The 23,303-nt window shown below is 31.0% G+C and overlaps 1 protein-coding gene and 1 pseudogene across 1 annotated transcript; both read right to left on the reverse strand.

Moving 5' to 3' along the window:
• Window positions 1-303: 303 nt before the first annotated feature.
• Window positions 304-8,683, reverse strand: LOC133671489 (guanosine nucleotide diphosphate dissociation inhibitor At5g09550-like; annotated as a pseudogene).
• Window positions 8,684-10,664: 1,981 nt separating this feature from the next.
• Window positions 10,665-20,668, reverse strand: LOC133670881 (MADS-box protein JOINTLESS-like). Its single transcript, XM_062091474.1, has 9 exons — window positions 20,295-20,668; window positions 19,213-19,422; window positions 12,202-12,280; window positions 11,831-11,892; window positions 11,643-11,742; window positions 11,479-11,520; window positions 11,295-11,336; window positions 11,077-11,213; window positions 10,665-10,955 (listed from the first exon to the last, which is right to left on the reverse strand). The coding sequence occupies exons 2-9, from the start codon at window positions 19,392-19,394 to the stop codon at window positions 10,937-10,939; spliced, it is 663 nt and encodes a 220-aa protein (XP_061947458.1). The 5' UTR covers window positions 19,395-19,422; window positions 20,295-20,668; the 3' UTR covers window positions 10,665-10,936.
• Window positions 20,669-23,303: the final 2,635 nt, after the last annotated feature.

Below are 23,303 nucleotides of genomic sequence, written 5' to 3' on the forward strand. Positions count from 1 at the left end.
AGAAATCCGAGACCAAGGACCATATCGCAATAGGCACGTAAATTCGGGGCTCCAATTGAAGTTTATCAGGGGCTTAATTGTAAAAATTTAGGGTCAATTAGGGGTTCAATTAAAAAGAAATTGAAAGAGGAAGGACGAAAATGAACTTTGGCCAAAATCAGAACTTTGGTACTGTTCATCTTCTTCCTTAAATCTATAAAATAACTGCTCATGATACATACTTTGCAAGTGCATTTAATGCATCTAATGTCCACCAAATTTAACCAAACTTGCACAAAAATGATCCTCTGCAGTTCCTCTACATCATGGTGTGAATATTGCAGTCAGAATGACAACCCATCGACGCAGAATCCGGCCTAAACATGCCAACTCAGACAACTTTTTCTGCAGATTTGACAGTGCATCATACCTCCTTTGAGCCAATGGTTGGGACCCTTCTCAACAGAATTAAGGGCTGAAATTTGACCCCAGTGCAGATGAAATTACCCTCTTCCACCGCCTATAAATAGAGGCTGATGTTATGGCCTGAGGGAGGAGAAAATCTGGTCCAAAAAAAGCCAAAAAATCAACCTCTTCCTGGTTTCTGCCACTTTCTCTCTGTTTTTTTGTTTTTCTTTCTCCCTTCACCACTGCAACCACTAGCAGCACACCATCACTAGTCTTCCCACCACCAGCTCCACCACAGAAACCTTTCTCCTGCACTAACAAACGTTTACCAGTGGTAGAGCAGACATCGTGTCTCTCTCCTCTCCTTCCTCTCCTACTTCTCCCTGCTGCAAACTTTCTTCTTCTTTCTTCCTCCGCCGTCAACGTCTCTTCTTCCAGCTCTGCCTTGAGCAACCAGCACCACCACGTGTTGCCAAGACCACCAGCCAGCCACCACTGCGTCTGTAATAAGCCACCGTGAACGTCTCTCTCCCCTCTGCCGATTGCTTCCTTTTCTTCCTCTTCCAGCTGCAGCCGCTCCAGCCACCTGCAGCCAACCCCACCACCGGCTTCAGGTCATCCTCCCCCGCCAGTTAGCCATCACCGCCACGCCAGGTGGTCTGCTACCCTTCCCCTGGTTCTTCGTCTTCCCCGTGAGAGTTCCACTGTTTTGAACAGTGGAACGTGAATTATAATTCACGTCCACAGTTCCAGTGGACAAAATAATAATAAAAAAATCAAAAAAAAATCAAAAATCTTTTTTTTAAAAAAAAATTATGATTTCAAAAATATTTGTAACAATTTTTCATAAGATTGGGTTGTATATTTACACTGTAAAATACAAATCCAGTATTAAAATACTGGTTTTCTCCGAAATATTTCAAAAAAAAATTTAAAAACATTTTCAAATTTTTTTTTGTTGCATACGGCCAAATCCTAAAATTTTTTCAAACATATTTTTCAAAAAAAAAAACAAAACAAAAATTGCATCTTTTACATGATTTTTTTTTAAATTCCAAAAATGAATATTGTAACCAGTTTATGATTATCTATTAGAATTTAACCAACATGTCAAAAATCTTTTTCCATATTTTTTGGATCCGGATGTAGACTTTAATATTTATGAGGTGTAAAATTACACGATAAAGTAAACCCTCAGGTAGTAAAGATACAAAGTGTAGAAATATGATGCTAAAATTTAGACTTTAGAATGGTTAGGATTTAATCCAATAAGGTAGAGACTATCTTATGAAGAGATATCTACCTTGAGGCTTAGAAAAGACTAACGAATACAAACCTGACTTAGAAAAAAAAACAATCAAACAACAATACAGCTTACCTTAGGTAGGGTGTACTGGGGGTGATACGTCTTCCCCTTACACAACCAGTCTCTTACCCAGACTCTCGCAGACCATAGGCTCCTAGTGACCATAATACTAGGTGGCAACTCCTAAAAATTAATCATAATTTTATGATTAAATCTAAAAACCCTTCTCAACACAACACCCCTCACATCAGAAGGCACGATAGGAGCCTCCGCCGTCGCCAAACAACGTCGCACCCCCTGCGACAAACCTAAAATATGATGCATGTTGGACAACACACTTTTAAAATATTGAAATGGTCAGATATTGCATGAAATATTTTTTTAAGAAAAATATTAAAATAATGACATATTTGATAGACTAATATCAATCTTTGTTAGCCTAAAATACTTCTGACCTTTGTCATGGATCGTGATAAACCTATAAAAATCAAATCGAAAAAATTAGAAAGCCCAATTCCAATAAACCAAATATTGAAGAATGAAAATTAAAAAAAAATGATTTAAAAAAGAACATAAAAAAAGTGACTTGAGTAAATCTAGGTACACACGTCAAATCTACGACCCGAGTCATGAGAATGACATTACTTTATTAAAAACAAATAAAAAAATACAAAAGCTAGTTCTTAACCAATTCAGCATTAACAAAAAAACTATTTTTTTATATAAAAAAGCAACAAAAAAAAACAACCTGGGCTAACGCCCAAACCCGCAATATAGATCATGAGACCGGAATAACTTCACAAAAAGTAATCTGAAAAAAAAGATTACCTTTTTTTAAAAAAAAAACTTAAGCTATAAAAAGATTTATCCCATCAAAATCTAAAAAATAAAATTTATTGGTGTATAATTTAAAAGAAAATTCTTCATTTTTATTTAAAAGAAGTTTTCATAAAAAATTAAAGGCAAGCCTTAAAAAAAAAACCTAGGAGTCAAATGGGCTTGTATGGGCAAGCTTGTATGCCTACCTATTTTTTTGATTACTAGATCATAAGACCGCAACATATATCATGAGACCGCGACATAGATCTTCATAAATTACTAGACGAAGCATTGTCTTTAGTTCGGTTTCTGGCCACTTCTAGTGCCCAGAAAGTTGAGCTCTATGTTTTAGCCTAAACCATTTTTTGAACTTTGTTTTTTACCTAAAAAGCATTAGTCGCCTAAATAGACCAATTTGTGGCTTAAATTAGTAAAAAATGTGTTTAAAAATAAATACTCAACTTGAATTCAAATAATTTTTCAAGCCTAGATCTACCATTTCATGTAAGATGAAAGCCATATAAGACCCCATTAAAACTCTTTTCATCGAAAGGAACTCGTTTACACCAAGATCGACTATTTTAGCAGCTAAAATCAATATCAGCTGATAGTTTTCTCTTGCCTCAATCAAAATCTAACAACTCTTCTCATCTCTCTAAACACGAGACTTAAAAGTAAGAAAAATAGACTTTGAGAACAAAAGTAAATTTATGAAAACTAAAGGGATTGAAAGCGTTTAATTGAAAAATATAAGGACCAAACTTAACTTTTCATGTCAGCTTTGAAAGTGCCATATAATTTCTATGCCTTTGTCACTTTAATCCATCACCTTTCAATCTTGTCCTTTCTTTCTTAATGAATTAAAAGCAATGAGTCATCAATTTTGATAACTAAAAAATTATTTTAATCCATAATGAATTAATTGTAAGAGGTTGCATGATTTTTTCAACTCAGTGAAAACATCACAATGCGTCTCTTTGTAATTTTCAAAGGAATCTTTGAACCAACAATATCTAATTTATTTTGCATATAATGCATAGCGATTATGCACCATATATCCTTTCTTGGTAGCTTCATTAACATTCAACTCAATTCATAACAAGTTATTTATAAAGTCTAGAAAAATTGTTTCAAAAAATATGAATTAATAAAGAATATCACATTAGATAAATAGGAATGAAAAGGCCTCCCTCTTTTACATATAAAAATGAAATGGTGACCTCATAAACTTTTGAAAATCTTTTTCCCTTATGCACTTTTGGGTTATGTTATTTGTATTAAGGTATATAAGTACATGTATATCATATGATTACCGAAACTGACTAAAGGTTTGAGTCCTGTATTAACTCATGAATTACCAGGTTAATTTAATTTAATTATGAAATAATGTTGTTTTCGATATTTTTTTTAAAAAAAACTAAAATTACATCATTTTGGATAAAAACAATTTTAAAAAATTCTTTTGAATTGACATGACCTAGTAAATCTAGTTGCAGATTGACTTACTAGGTTACTCGAGTTTGACTAGAGTAATGTTAAAAAAAGTTTAAAAGGAAAGCCTTTCAAGGATAAATTCTGAATCGACATATCATCGAATCGACCTGTTAGGCTAGGCATATTGTGTTAAAAAATAATATAAATCATATTTTGGGATCGTATATAATTATTTAAACTTTTGAATCTGATTAACCAAGTGATTATGAGTTTAAATTTTGACATTTCATTTACCAACTTAAATGTTTGGATTGAGATCATAATTTAAGTTATTAACAATGGAATATCCATGAGCAAAAAAAGTTTGACAAAAAATTATAGACTTTGTATGCAAATCTCTCCAGCAAATTCTAGATCATATGCTCAATTTATAAGCAAACCATGTCATGCATGTTATATATAAATGAAGTTACAGAAAAAGAGGGGGGGTTGAAGCCTTCAAAGTTTAAAATGAAGTATCGGTGCAATTCTGCTTAGACAATTAAAGATACATAAGCATAGATTAAGAAAATTCAGACATAAATCAGAACAATATTTTACTTTGATGGGAACTCATATTTGATGATTTAGATTATAATTCATTAATGTTGTTTGAGCAAAGTACAAAAAATATGTTTATTCAGCTGTAGCACTTACAACACTCAAGTCCACAGAGACATAAAAAGTTTGTACCAAAACAAAAACCAGATTGTAAGTTGATTGCTGCATAGAAGCAAGGTTTATACATCTAAAAATCAACTAAATTATTACTTTGTATCTTAATATATTTAATTATAGTTTTTGCATAGGTTGGTCAAGACCAAGAAGGTGTTTGGAAGTGTGGTAGCGGTTGCTTTTTGAAGTGTTTTTCACTTGGAAATGCTTCAAAATAATATTTATTATTTTTTTTAAATAATTTTCGATATCAGCACTTTAAAACAATCCAAAAATATTTTTTTAACAAATAAATTTTAAGAAATAAATTTCAAATTTTACCGAATCTCATTTGAAACACAATACCAAGAGAGGCTAAAGTGATCTATACTAAAGGACCAGCCCAGTTCTAGATTGTCTATATTTTTCAGCTATGAAAAGAGTATGTCAGTACAAATTCTCTCTCTCTTTCTAAACCATTTTAATCTTCATGCCAGGTATTTACCTTGTTAATTGTTCCTCAATCTTAATGCTAGGCATTGACCTTGGTAATTGTTCATCAAGGAAAATTGCAATTGTTTAAGCACAAAGACTCTAAATATTGTCAAATACATATCTTGATCAAAATAAAAAAAAATATTGTTCTCTATAATTTAACTCAAGAATTCTGAGACACTTACCTTTCCAGTTATCTTATTGTACATGGCAATCACATTTTGTACTGTGGTCTCAAAGTGAGTTGTTGCATCATAGCTCTGTAAAGATCATATTAAGATCTTAATCAATACTGCTGAATTATTTAGGGAAAAGGTGGAATTTAGAAAGCTAGACCACAAGCTTGTTAGTAGAGTTACAGGGAGACTTGAAAAGGTTCTTTTTTTTAGCTACTCTATAAGAATCTATAATTGCTATGTAGATGAAAAATCCAGTCAATCTTCTCACAAGGGTAAGAAAATACATGTATAAATGGCAAGTAGACTTGTAACTTACAGTATAAATAAAGCAATTGTCATCTTCCTTATTGTTTGTAGGCATATACCTGTCGTAAATATCATAGAAAATCTTATTTACTAGACCAAGCAAGTCAATTCTTGGCTTCAGTTCCATCTCAGGGTTATCTATCTCAGTTTCAGTTGAAACAAAAGTAATGTATTTTCCTTTTGGAGCAACATTGTGAGCATATGAACAACAAAAGAGGTACTTGGAGAAGCAATGTGAAAGTTTATCAAAGATATCCAGAATTGAATATTTGTAACTTAAATTTTAGCCATTTCTTTTCTATCCATCTTAATAATGCATTTAAAAGCATGCAGTCGATCAAAGGGCATTGTATTATGCATTTGAAGGCTTATATGAGAGCCTTTAGAGTTTCATCTGCACAAATAAAAATAAACGTAAATGTCTGATTTGTGTCCAAGTTACTTCTGTGGCAGAATAACTTGCACAGAGTGAGAATCACTAATATCAGGAATAAAATGACTTATTATACAAATAGCACGAGCAACCATTCCAACTTTCTTCACATGTGGCATTACAACAATAACAGATAAAAGGTGATTAACATAGTCAATGCCCATTTTAGCAAATAAATGCAATGAAGCAAGAGACTGATCTCGAAATTGTTTAATGCTACCTTGTTTGGCAAATAACATGGGTCACAAACAACTTTCTTGCATCTAGCAGTTTCTTCTTCATAAATCACACCAATGGCTTTTCCATTTTTGTGGAACTCTACCTATCAATATACAACAAGACTTATAAGCATTAAATAGTTTGACAACAGAGAGCAAGCAACAAATCAAGAATCACATATTCATATGCTAAAGAAGAGGTTATGAATACAAGTTGTTATCATAATTTTACCTTATATTTTGGCTTGTTGAGTATGTAAGTGCCACCATATATTGCACTTAAGCATGCAAATGACTGACAAAATACCAAGACATGTTAGAGCAACTTATATTCCACCCCTAACTCTGTAAAAATACCATGGACTTAAACAAACTTGAGGCAATTCTGCCAGTCCATAGAGTGGATAGATATAAGGTGATCCTCCTTGGAAACGAGTCAATGACTCTGCAAAAAGCTTTACGGAAAAAACAATAGAATAACTTGAAAATTACTTTTTTTTGTGTAACCATCAAAGATGAGAAGAGAACAAGATTTCAATGATTTGCAAGTGCACCTTCACTCTCTTCATAAAATCCAAAGCTAGCTAATCCAAGTAACTATCATCAAGATGAAGAGCTAGTGCATGACCGATAAAAGTCAATCATATCATCTTTTAGCTTATATTTTCTACATGAAACATGATTAACAAGCATTAATATAATAGTTAAAATTTGATCAGCTAGCTCTCAAGAACACAAAAATACATTAAGGTGCATGAAATTAAACTATACTAAAATTTCTATCAATTAAAGAGAAATGTTAATCAAACATATACGCAATAACCTCTCTTACTATAACTTTGGTCAAGTCCAGACCCTCATGAGACATGGGATCATTGTCCTCGTAATCTTAGACACAAATGAAGAACTTTCGAGCATGGCATTTCTCAAACAATCCCATCAATGGCAATTTTAGTGCTTCCACATCAGTTGCTGGAACTTTATGGATCTGAAAATCAAAATTACTTATTTTATTTTTTCACTAAACAATAATATTTTTTGTTTTAGATTTTAGATTATGCAAATGTGCTTTACCTTTCCTTTATTGTACACAAAACTACCATCAACAGCCTTGAAATTAAGAGACTTGATAACATCTGTGTGTATCAGACACGAACCAAACAACCATTGGCGATAATAAACTAGCATAACAAATTGAAAAAAAACAACGTAAACACTTACTGCATGTTATCAGTTAACAACGAGATCATAAAATTCCATACAAAATACCTTAGGTATCATGTCAATACTGTACTCCTTGCTTTCACCTGGGCTCTTCGGAGGCTAGTTACTCCATAATAGTCATTATGGTCCATATGCAGTACCTGTTTCAAACAAAGATTCAATTGGATTATTAAAGAAAAATCAAAATATTAATTCAAACTGAATTATATAGATAAATTAAGAAAAAACGCATGCTTTTTTAAAACCCCAAGACTCCCAAAATCTAATGTGTTTCAACATTCATCAACAGAGAGTACAATGAGAACAATTGACAACCCTTTGTGCCTTCAAATATTAGAGAATAATTTTATAAATTATAAACAAAACACCCACACATTTAACTATTGATACATTTCCATCAAATCTAAATTATAAACATGAAATGCAAGAACAAAAACAAAGAAAAAAACCAAAAAAATCACATAAAAAATAGATATTTCCTAGTTATATGGCATCACAAATAAAAAAACTTAATAAATTCAAAAGATGAGATCAATTTAAAAAATATCAAAACACATTGTTTGTTTTTTTCACCCTCATAGTTCATAAATTTTGAAGCTATAATTAGTAGAGTATTTCTTGTTCTTCAGCCTATTGAAAACAAAATTCAATCCCAAGTTCATATTTGTCAATAGTAATTACACATTACTTAAAATGCAAGATATTGATTTTATCACAAAGATAAAAAAAAAAAAACTACTTTGCATCCAAATGTTACAGGCTATAACCTTAAAACATTAGTGTTATGCGCTTATAATTGCAAAGACATTTAAAAAAAAAAGAGAATTACTTTGAGTCCATCAATAAAAAAAAGACCACTGAGAATGCATTCCTTGAGACCGGTTACTAGAACAATCACATCATACTCTTATCCATGGTAACAAAATCCAATTTAGAAACAACCCTTTTGAAGATTTGATAGATACAAGGAATGAAGAGATTATTATTATTTTTTTACAAAATAAGGAGAAATAATGGAGATAATGAAAAGAGAAAGGTCATGTTTTCTATAAATATGTTTGTTTGTTTGATTTAGAGCAAGTCTTCAGCGGGAACCAACGACAATAACGCATAAAGAAACATTAAACAGGTGATTACCAAAAAACAGGGAATGGTTAGGAAATTTACGTTACCATGCACCAACATGCATTTCTAGACATTATATTTTTTTTTAACATAATCTAACTTGGGATGTTAATCTCTCTAGTTCACAGGAAACATAATATTTTTTAGTGTTTTCTCTTTTAATATTTTATTTCAAGAGATTTTACGGTGCTTAAGCATGACATCACATTAGTAATTTAATGAAAATCATTTTGAAGAAAAACACAAACAGAGGGGCAGAGAGAAAAAAAAATTCATGGCTCACTAAAAGTGATAAGAATATCTTGATCATATTAGTTATTCAATGGATCCACTCTATGGAAATTAATAGATACAAGTAGGAGAGAGAAATAATATGTAAAGATATTTTTATTATTTTTTATGGATCATTAATTTTATTTTATCTCCCACATGTGCTAATCTTTTTCTTCGAAGAATGTTTTATTGAGTAACTACTAAAATACCACTAATTACAGCCTGAGCATAATAAAATTTTAAATTTTATGTTTTGTATACTAGCTTATCTCTATGGAATTTTTTTTTACCCAAATAAATTTTACTTTGAAAACCCAAATCAAGATCATTAAAAAAAAACTTAGTTTTTAATTAAATTTCTCGCTAATAGACAAGTTGAATTGTTGTGGAAAGGAATTTTTTTTCTTTATTTTTTTTACGGATTGAATTTTGTAGTGATTTGAATTGTGATAAAGGTTCTTAATGCTACAATCAACATTTTGTGAAATTATATGTTTATGAATTTATTATGAACAATAAACCAACTTTTGAAGCAGTGATGAAGGAGATCAAAACGTAGATTTGGAGTTGAAACTTTCTCCACCAGCAATATAACCAGTGATGGAAGGTTTCTAAGTGGGAAAAAAAATAAATAGAGAGAAATAAATGAAAGAGGATAAAAATTAAAAATATGTAATTTTGAAGAGCGTGGTTTGCACGTAACGGGATTGTGAGTTTTTTATTGCACGGCTTTTGATAAGAGAAGACTAGTTTTTAGCAGGTCGACAAAAGAAAAGTTTTTTTTCTTTTTATTTTTTGCGATCTAGGGTTCACAAAAAAAATTTCCTTAATCTTTAATACTTTTTTTTTAATTTTTATAAATGAATTTAGGGGTAATTATAAAATGAAAAAATTTAATTAAAAAAATTTTAAAAAAAATTTAAATTTATTATTATTTTTTATTTTAAATTAATATTATTTTAATGTTTTTAAATCATTTTAATATACTATATTAAAAATAATTTAAAAAATATATATATTATTTTAATATTTTATAAATAAAAAATATTTTAAAAGTAACCATAACAATTCTACAAAACAGTTTTAATATTATTAAAAAAATTATTAAAATACTTTTTATCAATAAAACCTTGAAAAATTTACAAAAATTTTATTTATCATAGATTAACAGTTCTAAAAGAGAGTTAAACATTTGAACGTTTTAATATTAAATCTTTATTCGTGTAAAAGTGGCTTCTTTTTCAAATTCTCTTCAAATTGAAAATCTCATCAAATTGAAGGGTGGCTCCTTTTTCTTTGTTAGTGGAAAAGGTTTAATTTCAAAAAAAATAATAATAATAAATAAATTCATCTTGAACAAATTAATACCCCTAAGGTTTTGCTCAGAGTCCTTGCAATAAAAAAAATTAAAAAAATAAAAAATATTTTTCAATAAAAGCACAAACAAAGCCATTATAAAGTTGAATTTATTAAAAATAAATTAATCAAAGTACACATAAACTAACTTAATTATTTATATTAAATTAAAAAAATATTTAAAAAAAATCAATCTAGATGGTTAAAAAAAAAAAAAGTTTACAGAGTAGAATTTACCAATTATATGCGAGTTCTTTATTCTCCTCATCGTCACCTTTAGCAGTTAAAGATGATCTTCTGCTTGCTTTCAAAATAGGGCATAAATGCAAAGAATCTCACTGATAAAAAGTCTTGTGGATGCATATTCCTATCCTCTCCCCCACTGAAATTGAAATAAAATTACGCAAGACATGGCATGGCAGCTTCAACTCAAGCTAAATTCGTATATATTACTACATGTTTCAACAGCTTCACCTCATTTCCTTTTACCTTAAAGGAAATATGGGAACCCTTGATCCATAAATGCATATACACACAACCACACATGATCTGTATCTTAAACCCCGTGAATTTCTTGAATCAATAAGCAAATATTAACCACGTACAAGCCAAGATGAAGGTTTTATTTGAAAAATATAACGACTGCAAATCCATTAAATTTTGTTGGAAAATCCTCCATCTTTCGCATTCAATCAGGAAAAGGTAACCTGCAAGACAATTTCGGAGTTGCATTCAGACTGCTGGTTAATTTCCTGAATACCAGGACACTATTTGACATTGATTTACACTCTACCATGCAAGAAAAATGAGTGTAACAAGCGAGCCTACCCCAGTGTAAGAAAAGAACAAGAGTTGTCGTAGTCCTGACGAGGATAAGCTGAGTTGCTGCTGATATTGGTCACCATAGAATCTGAAGACTGGCCTTGTTCGAGCAAATGCCCTTGTCCCTTTGATAAATTCATTAACTGCAGAATAAAATATGAACTCAAAGTGAGAGGGAGTAACAAGGAGGAGCTGAAAATTAATAATAGGTCTCATAGTCTCACTCTCTGAGTCAATCGCTGGTTCTCTTCTATTAATTGCTGCTCCTGCAAATTAACCAAAAATAAGGAAAATTGAATCACAGAGAGTACTGATCATGATAATCATATGGGGCTTCATGTACAGTAATTTTCACAAACTTTGCATGAATATTTTATTTTTTCTCATTGTTAAAAGTAGTGAAGTGACCTTGGACTTGAGAGCATCGACCTCCTTTAGAATTTTTTCTCCCTGAAACACATTGAAGTAGTTGAAACATGCGTGTGAGGTATTGAAAAAAGTCTTCAGCGTATATATACAGGACAGAACTATCTACAAGAATTAAGACAAGACAAGAGTACTGCATGAATTACCTTTGTTTCCATGACACGACACAAGCTTCCTTCAATTAATTTTTCTAATTTTTCTAGTTCTTCCATGTTCAGTCCCTGCAGGTCTTCTCCCCTTGTTCGCCTGTCATCAGTGGATCATCATATGTATCAGCATTGCAAATTGGAATGTGATCTATTGTGGCAACAAGTTATTGATCCTGAGATTTTACCTCAGTTCACGGGTTTTCTCTGCTATTTCCTTGTTCAACATGGCATGCACAGCACTATCAAGCTAAAAGGACAGAAACGAATATTGCCTTTATTAATACGTGACCATGGTATCTTATGGAATTTATAAAGTTAGATTCTTGAACCTAATTCAAAGTTTTTGAAACAAGCTTTTGGGTGAAAGAAGAGGAAAAACAATGTTACGAAAAGGTAGCCATGCACTTATCAGATAATTTGACTCACCAATCCCATATTAATCAGCAAGAGCGAAAAAGGAATATATATATATATATATATATATATATATAAACAATCTTGATGTAAGTTTCAAATTCAATGTAACTTGATAAGCTACAGTATAAAAACAAATTACCTGAAGCTCAACCGATGGTTGACTAAATTTGTCAAGGTTTTTGGGATGCAGATTACGCCTTTCTATCACTTGCCCGATGCTTCAAGAACAAAAGGTAGAGCAAATCATTTCTTGAATTTTCATGTCCAGCAATAGGCAAAAACTAGCCAAAAACAGTGCCAATGGTGGGATGTTTCAAGGATCACTTGTAATTGCTAGCAGCTATGATTCTTCCCAAAAGGACTCACCAAGATGTAAAGAAACAATCAACCTGAGAGGGAGGGTAGAAAATTTGCTGCTACTATGGCAACAGTAAACCACTAGAAAAAAATGCTGCTGCTATATTACAACAACAAACCACCAAACCTAAAAAAGATGGGCCTACCCAGAAACTTGTCAAAACCTGACGAGCAAAACAAGATCCAAATAGAAAATGAAGATTGGACAGATTTTCAACAGCAACAGTCTTTGCATGAAAGCCACAATAAAACCAGAATTGCACCAGCAGAAATTAATAGGGACACAAAGTGCTAAGATTCGCCATTGAAGTTTTGATAAAAAAAACAAGGCAGGAGAGGTAACTGAAACAAGACCAAACAGCAGCTATGCAAAGACACAGATGAAGATTACAGGAGCCAGAAAGCAGAAGAATCTGAGAAAGGATGACCTAAAAACAGCAAAAAGAAGACAGAAACGGCAGCCTCCAATCACAATTGTTTCCTGGGTACCAAATTTTCAATAAACCCTAATGTCAAATAGAACACCAATAACAAACCCTATATATATATAGAAGCTTAGGGTGATAACTTGATTTAACAATAACGAACCCTAATATCATATTGGTCACTAGAGAAGTATCCTTATCATTACAAAGATTTATTACCCTATCAAAAGCTCAAATAATGTTAAACTAATCTAGACCTGTTTAAACGAAGAAATGTATAATATTAAAATCCAAAACTATATAAAATAACATCAGGAAGATCAAAGAAGGTATTGTATCAACAAAACTATAGAAACACTTCTCATACAGGAAGGATATATCATGCGGTTTTCTATGATCTTAAGCTACTTGAATCTTAAACAGTTTGGAACAGTAGAATAACAAGAGGATCTAATCACAAAAGAATCTCGAGAACAAAAGCTACAAAAATCCAAAAATTAGTGTATTAAGCAAGAAATCATCCTTTTCATCCCGAAGCAAATTATGTAATAGTATATCCGAATATCCAAGATGATAATCCTATACTTAAGCGATTGTGTATCTGGTAGCTTCGTGAAGCATCTTTTTAAGTGCAAGTAATTCTAATTTATGTGGTTATTATTATGTAATTGGAGATGAATACTTTCATTATATAGCCTAAGACTCCATAGACCTCTCGATGAACCAAAAACAAAAATTCTATTTTATTACAAACTAGTGTTCTTGTGAAACTGGTGCCTAAAAAGATTAAATCCACTTCCTTCCTAAAATCTAAACATCTTTTATATTAAACTAGAATATTCATGAGAAATCACATATCTTTGTATCCCAATTGACAATAGGAGCGTGGGAGTGGAGATGGGAGTTTGGTAGGATAATGACATCTCAAAGTTCAAAGAACAATCCTTTAACTTTTATAGGAGTATTATAAAAATTCATACGCAATTGCCTCTAAAAGATAAAAACATTACATTTTAACACTTAAATATCCAATCAAAATCATACTTGATTATTTTCTCATTTATTTAGTTATTAATATGTAATTGGAGATGATTACTCTTACCATATAACCTAAGACTCAACTAATCTCCTGTTGAACAAAGAAAAAAGATAACCCTACTTTATTACAACATTCTAATAGCAACAAAATTTACATTTCTTAGCACTTCTACAAAATCTTTATCGTTCGTCTTATTTGATGGTTAGAACATTGGTGTTCTTGTGCCAACTGGTGCCTACCAAGATTGAATCCACTTTCTCCTTAAGAACCCGAACCTTTTTTATACTAAACTGGAAGATTCATGAAAAATCACATGTTTATATCCTTAATTGACAATGTGAGTGTAGGAGTAGAGATAGGGTGTGGTAGGATTACAACACCTCAAAGTTCAAGGAAATCCTTCAACTTTTATGGATTTTTTTTTATAAAAATTCATGAGTTTTATACACACTTACCACTAAAAGATAAAAACATTATGGTTTAACCCTTAAATATCTACTCCTTGAATCCATCCTTAAAGATACAAACTTTCATTACATATGCTTGTTGTCCCTCTTTAACCAAGAAAAATTTCTTATATAGAATAGTTTTAAATAAATAAAAATTACTTTATTAGGTGAGAGCAAAATTTCAAATCATAATTTCCTATATAGGATAATTTTGAAATTATTTTTTTAGAAAAAAGGTATTTTTTTAGTCACACAAACCTCTAATTTTTCTTCTTGTTATTTTTGTCTGTGAGCATATTATGAACCCTAAAAACTTTCTAATAATAAGAAAATTTAGAGTTAGATATCACATATATGAGAAAAAATAATGAAAGTTAAACCCTTTCAAAACATGATACATTCAAATATTATCTTATATACAGTGATCTATCGTGACTGTAAATATAATTACTGGTGCAAATATCAACCTTTCAAGTCAAATTCTTATTTAGTGATTTAAACATTTTTCTATATTGATTTTCAATTTTTATTTAATTAAAAAGTATCCATCTTTTCAACTAGTTTACTCCCTTTTTCAATGTACGCACAATTTCATTAAATACTAATATATTGGAGTGTTGAATATAGACAAGACCCTTTCATATACCACACATCTGGCAACAAGGATGACATTGAAAAAGTGATGCACATTGTCAACAAGTTAATAGGACGCAAGTATTTTGTAGTTTTCTCAAAAAAGGTCAATTTTTTTGTTGACTTCGTTTAATATCTCATACAATATAGATCATACAAACCTTACCTTTTGAAGGGAGAAATGAAAAAGAAAACAAAGAGAAGGCTACAAATTCTTACATATTCTTAATTTTTAAAACATAAATTAAAAAAAAAAACTCCACTTAATCTCTTTTTTTTCCTTAAATTCATAATAATCCCTTGTAAGATTTAGAAGTTTAAATTTTCTCATTAACTATAAAAAAAAAGAGGATGAGGTTCTACTATACCCCTCCTCACAAAGCATATTCATTGGAATAGTGCTTTGTTTTTTCTTTTTCTTTTTTTCATTCAATGTTTTTTTTTATTTTATCATTTAATATTTGATCTTTTTTTACTGAGATATCACACTTTCATGACATGTAACTTTTTTTGATAAATTAACCTGGTTTACTCGGGTTTTTTTAATTAACTTTTTTTTCAATTTCATCTTTTAATATTGGGTTAATTAAGAATTAGACTTCGTGATTTGTTTTGTTTATTTTCTATTATGTTATTTTGACCATATTGTCAAATAACCAACACAACTCAATAGTTTAAGCTATTAGATGAGGTCTCAAGATATAATTTATATTATTCTCTAACACATTCCCTCAAGTGAAAACCCTTTGAGATTGAAACTTGCACAAACTCAAACTATCTTGTGCTTAATTTTTATCAAATAAATGGAGATTGTGAGATTCAAACTCATGACTGCTTAGTCATAAAGGCTCTGGTACCATGTCAAAGAACCATTTCAACTCAATAGTCTAAGCTATTAGGTGAGGTCTCAAGATATGATTTATATTATTCTCTAACACTCATGAACAAGAATAATGCTTAACAAGTTAACCCAAGTTGACTCGAGTTGTTTTTTGTGTTTTTTTTCATTGATTTTTTTCTAATTTCATCATTCAACACTTGATCAATTAAGAATTGAGCTTCATAATTTATTTTGATTTGATTTCTATGAAGAAATCTTGATCTCACGATCAAGGTTGCAAGTTTTGTTATATTTAACCTTGGTTAAATTAAGTCATTTTTTAATTCTTTTCTCAAGAGATTATCTTGATCTCATGACTCGGGTCACAGGTCCTTCAATATTGAATTTGTTTTTAATTTGGTTATTTTCATCTCATGACCCAAATCATGGGTTTGGTTGGTTAATCTAATTGACTTATTTTCATAATTTGTTTTGATTTGTTTTTTATGGGATTATATGTCTCATAAATAAAGTGATGGATTTGGCAAGTTAACTCAAGTTAAATCAAGTTTTTTTTTCCTCTAAAGTTATTTTGGTCTGATGACTTGGATCATGAGTTTTAGAGATTGACACGAATCATTTTTTTATGTTCTTTTTATAATTGATTTATTTTTTAATCCTATGACCATTCAATAGTGTTCTTTTTGTAATTGATTAATTTTTTAATCTTATCATTCAATCCTATCAATATTGGGCTAGTTTGCCATTAATATTAAATCCTCAATTATTAAAAAAAAATCTTAGTTAAACCAACTTTTTTCTTTAATCAGATACAATCTTTTTACTAGAAACATAAAAATGATTTTATGTTATAAATGTTTTTAGAGTTTTATTTTTTGTGAATGAATTGGAACACTTTGGTAAAATACTTTAATTTGAATGCTATACATGTTTCATATATAACCTCACCACAAACACATAGATTGTGTTTATTTGTGAAAAAGATTTTAGTTTCTAAAAAAAGAAATTTGAAGGAATAGAATACCAAAGAAAATGCAACAACTGGGAATGAATTTTTTATTTTTTTTAGAAATGTGTTTTATAATTCTCTACTTTTTTCAGAACATAGAAAACATCAAAATAATTATTTTTTAAATTCTCTATTATAAAAATAATTAAAGAACTTGTTTGTTCAGCTAATGTTTTATGATCATTCCTTCTAATATTTTCAATTTAATCCAAATAAAGTCCTTATTTTCTATTATGAAAAATATATATGCAATAAACATGTTATTTTAATTTTTTTATGAAAAAAAATTCTAAAAATAAACTTTTCTCCATTGGGATCTTTCTGATATAACAAATAGTTTCAATCAAAATTAGTAACAGTAAAGCCTAAGATTTTCCTCCTCCTTAAATAATATTTCAATGAAAATCCTTACACTTGAAGATTAATTTTCTATAAACACGTAAAGTCTGTGTAGATCTTAAAACCATATTCATCAGTAATATCACCACATGATGGGAGCAGGAGATTGAATGTAAGTGAACCAGCAGGAAATTAATCTCATCCAGCTGGTAATTTATTACCACATCTATATGAAAGTGTCAAGCATTTATATGAATGTCTTTATAGTAAAAGCAAATTTTGAGCAAAACACATTTTTATTCTGCAGGGACGTAAAAATACTGTACGCAGAACATATTAAGAAACAAGATGCTCTGAAAGTACGTGGTTTTTTCTTCATCAGGGCTATGGCTGTATACTTGTTTTACCTTCCCTCTCAGTGTCGTTGATGAGCCTATGTGATGAATGATTCATTTTCGACTCTATATATTACTCTTCTAGGGTTTATGACGGTCATAGTTGATGTTGCTCTGTGATTTGAAGAGATGAAAACGATATGTAAAAATAGAAAAAGAAAACACATTAATTTTAATACATGATTATCAATTAGCGAATGGGACTTAATTTAATTGGATGGATTATAGAGTGGCGAGCAGTCTTGTTATTATTTCCCAGTGCTAGATAACTTCCCTTTTAGGTTAAAGTTTTTTCTTTTATTACAAAAACTCGACCCTGAGACTTCTTGAGGCAGGAGGAACATGGGTGCATTTGAGCTACCAATTCAAGGGGTTTTTTTTATATATGTGCTATAAACAAGAGGTTGAAACTCAATATTTTTTTGTGAAGAAGATAGAAATCTAGCACCAGTACAGTTGAAATTAAACATTGCAAGAAAAAAAGAAACCTATATATTCTTCTTCTTCTTCTTCTTCTTAATTTGTTTCCTTATTAAATGCTGGGTGCGGTTGACCTTATGATCATATAGATTTCCTGAGAGTAAGTAGGGCTAAAGCTAGGCTCTCCCAAACCAGTCAGCAGATGATCATTTGTTCTTATAACTAAATGCTGGGAGGAGAAGAAAAGGCAGTGTCTAGGGTTAATGTAAGCAAGTGACCACTCTTTGCACAGATGATGAGCCATTGATGCTAGATGATCAATTCAATACCAGTTAGGTTACTATTTACTAAGTGACAGAAGACTGTCTATTGATGTTAAGACCAGGTTTTTTTTTTTTATTTCGATTTTGATTTTCTTCCCTGCAAACCTTACATGCAATTAACACTATGATACAAGTCACTTCAACTTAAGAGCTCATACATCATTTCGGAGCAATTGTAATCAATGGTCTCTACAAAGAATAGATTCAGGTTGTACTATTAGCTAGGGGTATTGAGGTTTCATATTTTGCCCTTGATTTTTCTATGGTATGAAGGCCTTACATTGTGTAGCTGTCTATCCCTATATTTTATGAGCACATCCTTAGACCAGGTAGTGTTTCTGGGGGCATAGAGGGTAGCAAATCCAACTTAATAAAAGTAGTGGCTTTGATCTCTAATGGCAGAAGTGCAAGTCTATCTGGTTCAAAATAGAAGTTATAGGCGTACAAGAGGAGTTAAGAGCCTGTTTGTTTTTGCGGTGGTACCAGACGTTATGGACCACAACAAAAACATCAAATTGATACTTTACTATAAGGCACCATGCGGTACGCTACAGAAACATAGCCTAGACCACAAGCAATTCAAGTTTCAACACCAGCATTAAGAAAGACACAAGTGGATGTGTCATGTCCTTGAAAAAGGGTTTGAACTAGCAATAAGTGGCAGCAATAACATCAAAACCTTCATATCAGTACCAACTTCTCCCTACGCTCCTCTCCTCGAAAAATATTATTTTGCTCACAGAAACCAAAAGATTCTATTGCACATCTATTTCAGCCATTCTCTTCTTTTTTCAACTTTGTTGGGTTCAAAAGAAACCGTGGTTAATGTATCCTAGGTTGATCAATGAGCTCACAGATGACATAACATATATGGTATATCATAAAGTAGAAAATAATAAGAAAGAGAAAGGGAGCAGAACCTTGAGTTTGAGTACTCAAAAAACTTTCCAGTTGCAGAAAACACCATGAGAGCAATCTCAGCATCACATAGAATTGAGAGCTCGCAAGCTTTCTTGAAGAGCCCTCTTCTCCTCTTTGAGAAACTGACTTGCCTTGCAGTTGTGTTGTCTATCTTCTTGATCGGGATTTTCTTGCGAGTCATCTTCCCCAAGAAACAAATTCAGCTCACCCTTCATGCAAAATCAACCAAGATAATTAACCACATGCTGATAAAAATAAAATTTCTAAGAGAAAGAGATTGAGAGGCTGCGTACCAAAACCATAGACCTAATGGTATATATCATTAATGGAGGGCCTTATCAAATACCCTTGACATAAAATGAGAGAAAGCACGCATCACACAACCTCAACAAGTATATTTACAAGCAAATCAATTTTTTTTTACTTGCATCCACGCAAACGTATTATATTTTTTAAAATAAAATATAAACAGAAGTTTTTACAAACAAGAAGAAGAAGAATAAGAAGATAGAATGTTGAATTTGAAAAAAAAAAGAAAAAAAGAAAATCTAGCCTCTACCTTTACCTTAAAACGCACATCAATTGAATCGTTTGAGTGACATTAATGGATAATACTACTGGATCATGATAGCAAGAAATCAAGAACGGATCTTTAATTACAGGAAATTATCAAGCCACCATCAACCACAAAAGAAAGGGGAAAAAAGTACAATCACAACACAGCCAACTTTACTAAGAGGATTTACATGTACATGGAAAATTAACAAAAGAAAATCAACTCGCTTTAATAAAAGCGAGAGGAGAATTTTAAAAAAGAAACTGAAGAAAAAATAATTAGTACAGCACCGAGCATTTCTGTAAACAGAAATGTAGAGAAGCTCACTCAGTGATAAAACAAGAAAAAAGAAAAGGGTGTTTAGAAAAAGAAGAGCAAAGTTTTGCCAGATTAAGCCAAGAATCTTGAACAATCTATAACAACCCTAGCTGGTAATGCCAAGAACTCAAGCTGACACTGAAGTTTGTAAGAAATGAGTGAGCTATCAAGGATTGGTAAGAAATCTTTGGTTTCAGTTCTTCTTACCTATTTCTATGTTGTCTTTCTTCTGGTGCTGTTTACACCTCACAGAAAACCAAAGTCAAGTCCACCAGTGATGTTTAGAGATAGAAAAGGAGGTTGACAGAGAGATCTTCTTAAGCTTGGTTGCAGGAAAAAGAAAGATTCCTTTTATGGCCAAGCAAGAAGTCACACTATTCAATTCTCTCCAATTGGTTAGGCAGAAAAAAGGCTCAAAGGAGAATGTAAGGAGATATAAAACTATATCTTTCTTCTTCTTCCTTTTTTTTTTGGATTTTTTTCCATTTGAGTAAAGCAATAATAAAGTGAAAATATTTAAACGGGACTTTTTTTTATTTTATTTTTTTTATGGTGAGTTTGCTTTCCGTACAGATATAGCATGCTGCTTTGCTGGTTAGATGTAACACTAACACCACCGCCTCTGTGCCCTCGTACTAAGAGCGTCTCTTCAGCCTCTCTCTCGAGACAGGTTTGTACAAGGTAACAGCGACTCGAGAGCTTACAGCAGTGGAGCACGTCAGTTTATCTTTTAGGTAGCAAGAACAAAGCTCTTCATAGATACACATATATATATAAGGAAAATACCTTAAATAATATGTATACCATTCTAGGAATACATACTGAAAGTGAATAGAAAAATTGAAATTATTTTCGTAGATGGTAATTAAGAAGGTAAGGGATTGTTAAGAAAATATATTCTAGCTAGATGGTAATTAAGAAGGTTGGCAACCCTAGATTAGTATCTTAATTCAAATTTAAGGGATTGTTAAGAAAATATGTTTTCTAATATATGTAATTATAAGACTTAGTGACAAAATTCAGTAATATAAACTGTTGTTAATTGTTGAGTTGTTCTTATCATTTATAGCGATAATATATATATATATATATATATATATATATATATATTAAATTTGGCTTTTAAAATTAATTTTTTCTACTTAAAAACACATTACCGACACTAACATATATTTTTTTTTACTTTGAAAAAAAATCGGTCCACTAGCTAGTATCTAGCTATAGTTTGTCTTGGAGGAGGTTAATGGAGGGGGAGGAGAGTAGCCAGGAACTGTTTGGAAAACTTTTCAACTGATGAGATTCATTCTCCTCCTTTTTATAAAAAAATATATGCTCCCTCACCCTCCCAAAAAGGGAAGGGAGTGCTTAAAAGAATATTCCAATTCAATTTATGATAATTATTTATGAAATTATATATATAAACACACACATATATAAAATTAAAACATCTTAACTATATGCTAGAATGAAGATTTAGTCAAGAGCATGTAAGTCATTGTTTGAAAGTGAATTTCAACCTATTTTTTTTAATTTAATTTACTTTTGATGTTTTTTAATAGTTTTGATGTACTAATATCCAAAATAAATTTTAAAAAATAAATTAATATTTTTTAAAATAAAAATATTTTAAAAAATAATTACTACCATATTTTTAAATACTTTTAAATTCAATGCGAGGATGGCTATGCTTTTTTTTATAGTAAACGAGTGAGTTATATATTAAGCAGCCCCATCAAGTAGGTGGAATTGAATGAAACATAAATACAATGGGAATATAAAAGAGAAGAGAAGACCAAAGCGACGAGGGACCTAATTAATTAGTCCAGTTCATAATACATTCTGGATTTCTAAAAAGATCTGAGCTTGTGTAGCTAAAATTTCTAACTGAAGACTTCAACCAAAAAGCCAAACGGTGAAAGGTGAGATCAAAAATCATATCCCAATCCGGAGCCTTTGATTCGAAGATTAGGCGATTGCGCGCTATCCAAATTGACCAGTACAAACCTTTGCAGAGGAGGTTAATAGCACTTCGCTGAAAATTTCAATTAATCAAACCGGACCATTCCTGTAGATTTTGATATGGGTTTTTGTGTAGACAACCTGAACACCCAAACCAGTTTAAAAAACGACCCCAAAGAGACCATGTTATAGGACAACAATGAAAGAGATGATTAATTATCTCAATTTCCTTGCAGCAGAATGGACAGTGAGATTCCTCATATTTAATGATTCTCCTCTCAGCTAAAAAAGTGCGAGGATGGCTATGCTATGGTGCCTTGAATGAATCCCTTGGTAGCTTCACTTGTATTAAAAAGAATTTAAATCAATTTGTAGTAATATAATAGTCATTAACTCTCTTCGGCTATATGTATTTAATTCCTCCTTTTCTTCTGTACTGGAATCACGGTGCGGTGCGGTCCAATTCCTATTTTTCTTTTCAGGAAAAAAAAAAAGAGAGAAAAAAAAGGAAAGAAAAGTCTACTCTCCCCTGGCTTGAAGGAGATATGGTGGGTCCAAATGCTCAAAGACATCAATGGGTGGGCGACACGTTCTACAAGTTATTTATTGTACTTTCCATATGCTTTGATTCAAGCATTTCCTCAGTTCAGTGAAGTAGGTGATGTTCTTTTTCTTTTTTCTCTTCATTTTATTATTGCTTGATTTTAAGGTTTTTTCACAAATTATTTCGTTTTGTTTTCAATGAATTAAATATCACAGATTATTTTAGTTTGTGCTTAATTTGTTTTCTAAACATATAATTAAGTAAAATATAATTTAGAAAAACAAATTTATTAACCAATTGAATCAATCACCTAGATCATAGATTTAACGAGTTAAGTCGTGAAACCCGGATCAATCAAATATATCATCGTCTTAATATAAAAATAGTTTTTTTGAATTATTATTTTAATTTTTATTAATTATTTAAATTATCTTTAGATTTGTGAAGTCAACTAAATCACAACGAAATAATTTTTATCCGGTTTAATTTTAAACTCGGATTAAACAACCAGTCAGGTACGAAGACTTTAAAGCTAACTCACTAAACTGAACTGACTTTAATAATGATATCAAATAGTTTGCTGTCATCTTAAAATTTATTGTTTACATTCCATTTTTAAAAAAAATTTGAGCTATAACATACCATGCATGGCTTCGTAAACTAGTTGGGACTAAATACAATTACATAGTTTTTTTTTCCATTCATTCATTCAT

The sequence above is a fragment of the Populus nigra genome, chromosome 13 (genome assembly GCF_951802175.1).
Source record: "Populus nigra chromosome 13, ddPopNigr1.1, whole genome shotgun sequence".
Taxonomy (NCBI): domain Eukaryota; kingdom Viridiplantae; phylum Streptophyta; class Magnoliopsida; order Malpighiales; family Salicaceae; genus Populus; species Populus nigra.

Excerpts from the sequence above, each read along its gene's own strand:
- LOC133670881 (XM_062091474.1), bottom strand. The coding sequence starts at position 19,394 with ATGACTCGCAAGAAAATCCCGATCAAGAAGATAGACAACACAACTGCA. Across the intron at positions 12,281-19,212 it reads TTTGAGTACTCAAACTCAAG|CATCGGGCAAGTGATAGAAA; the intron begins GTTCTGCTCCCT and ends TTGTTCTTGAAG. Across the intron at positions 11,521-11,642 it reads GTCGTGTCATGGAAACAAAG|GGAGAAAAAATTCTAAAGGA; the intron begins GTAATTCATGCA and ends AATGTGTTTCAG.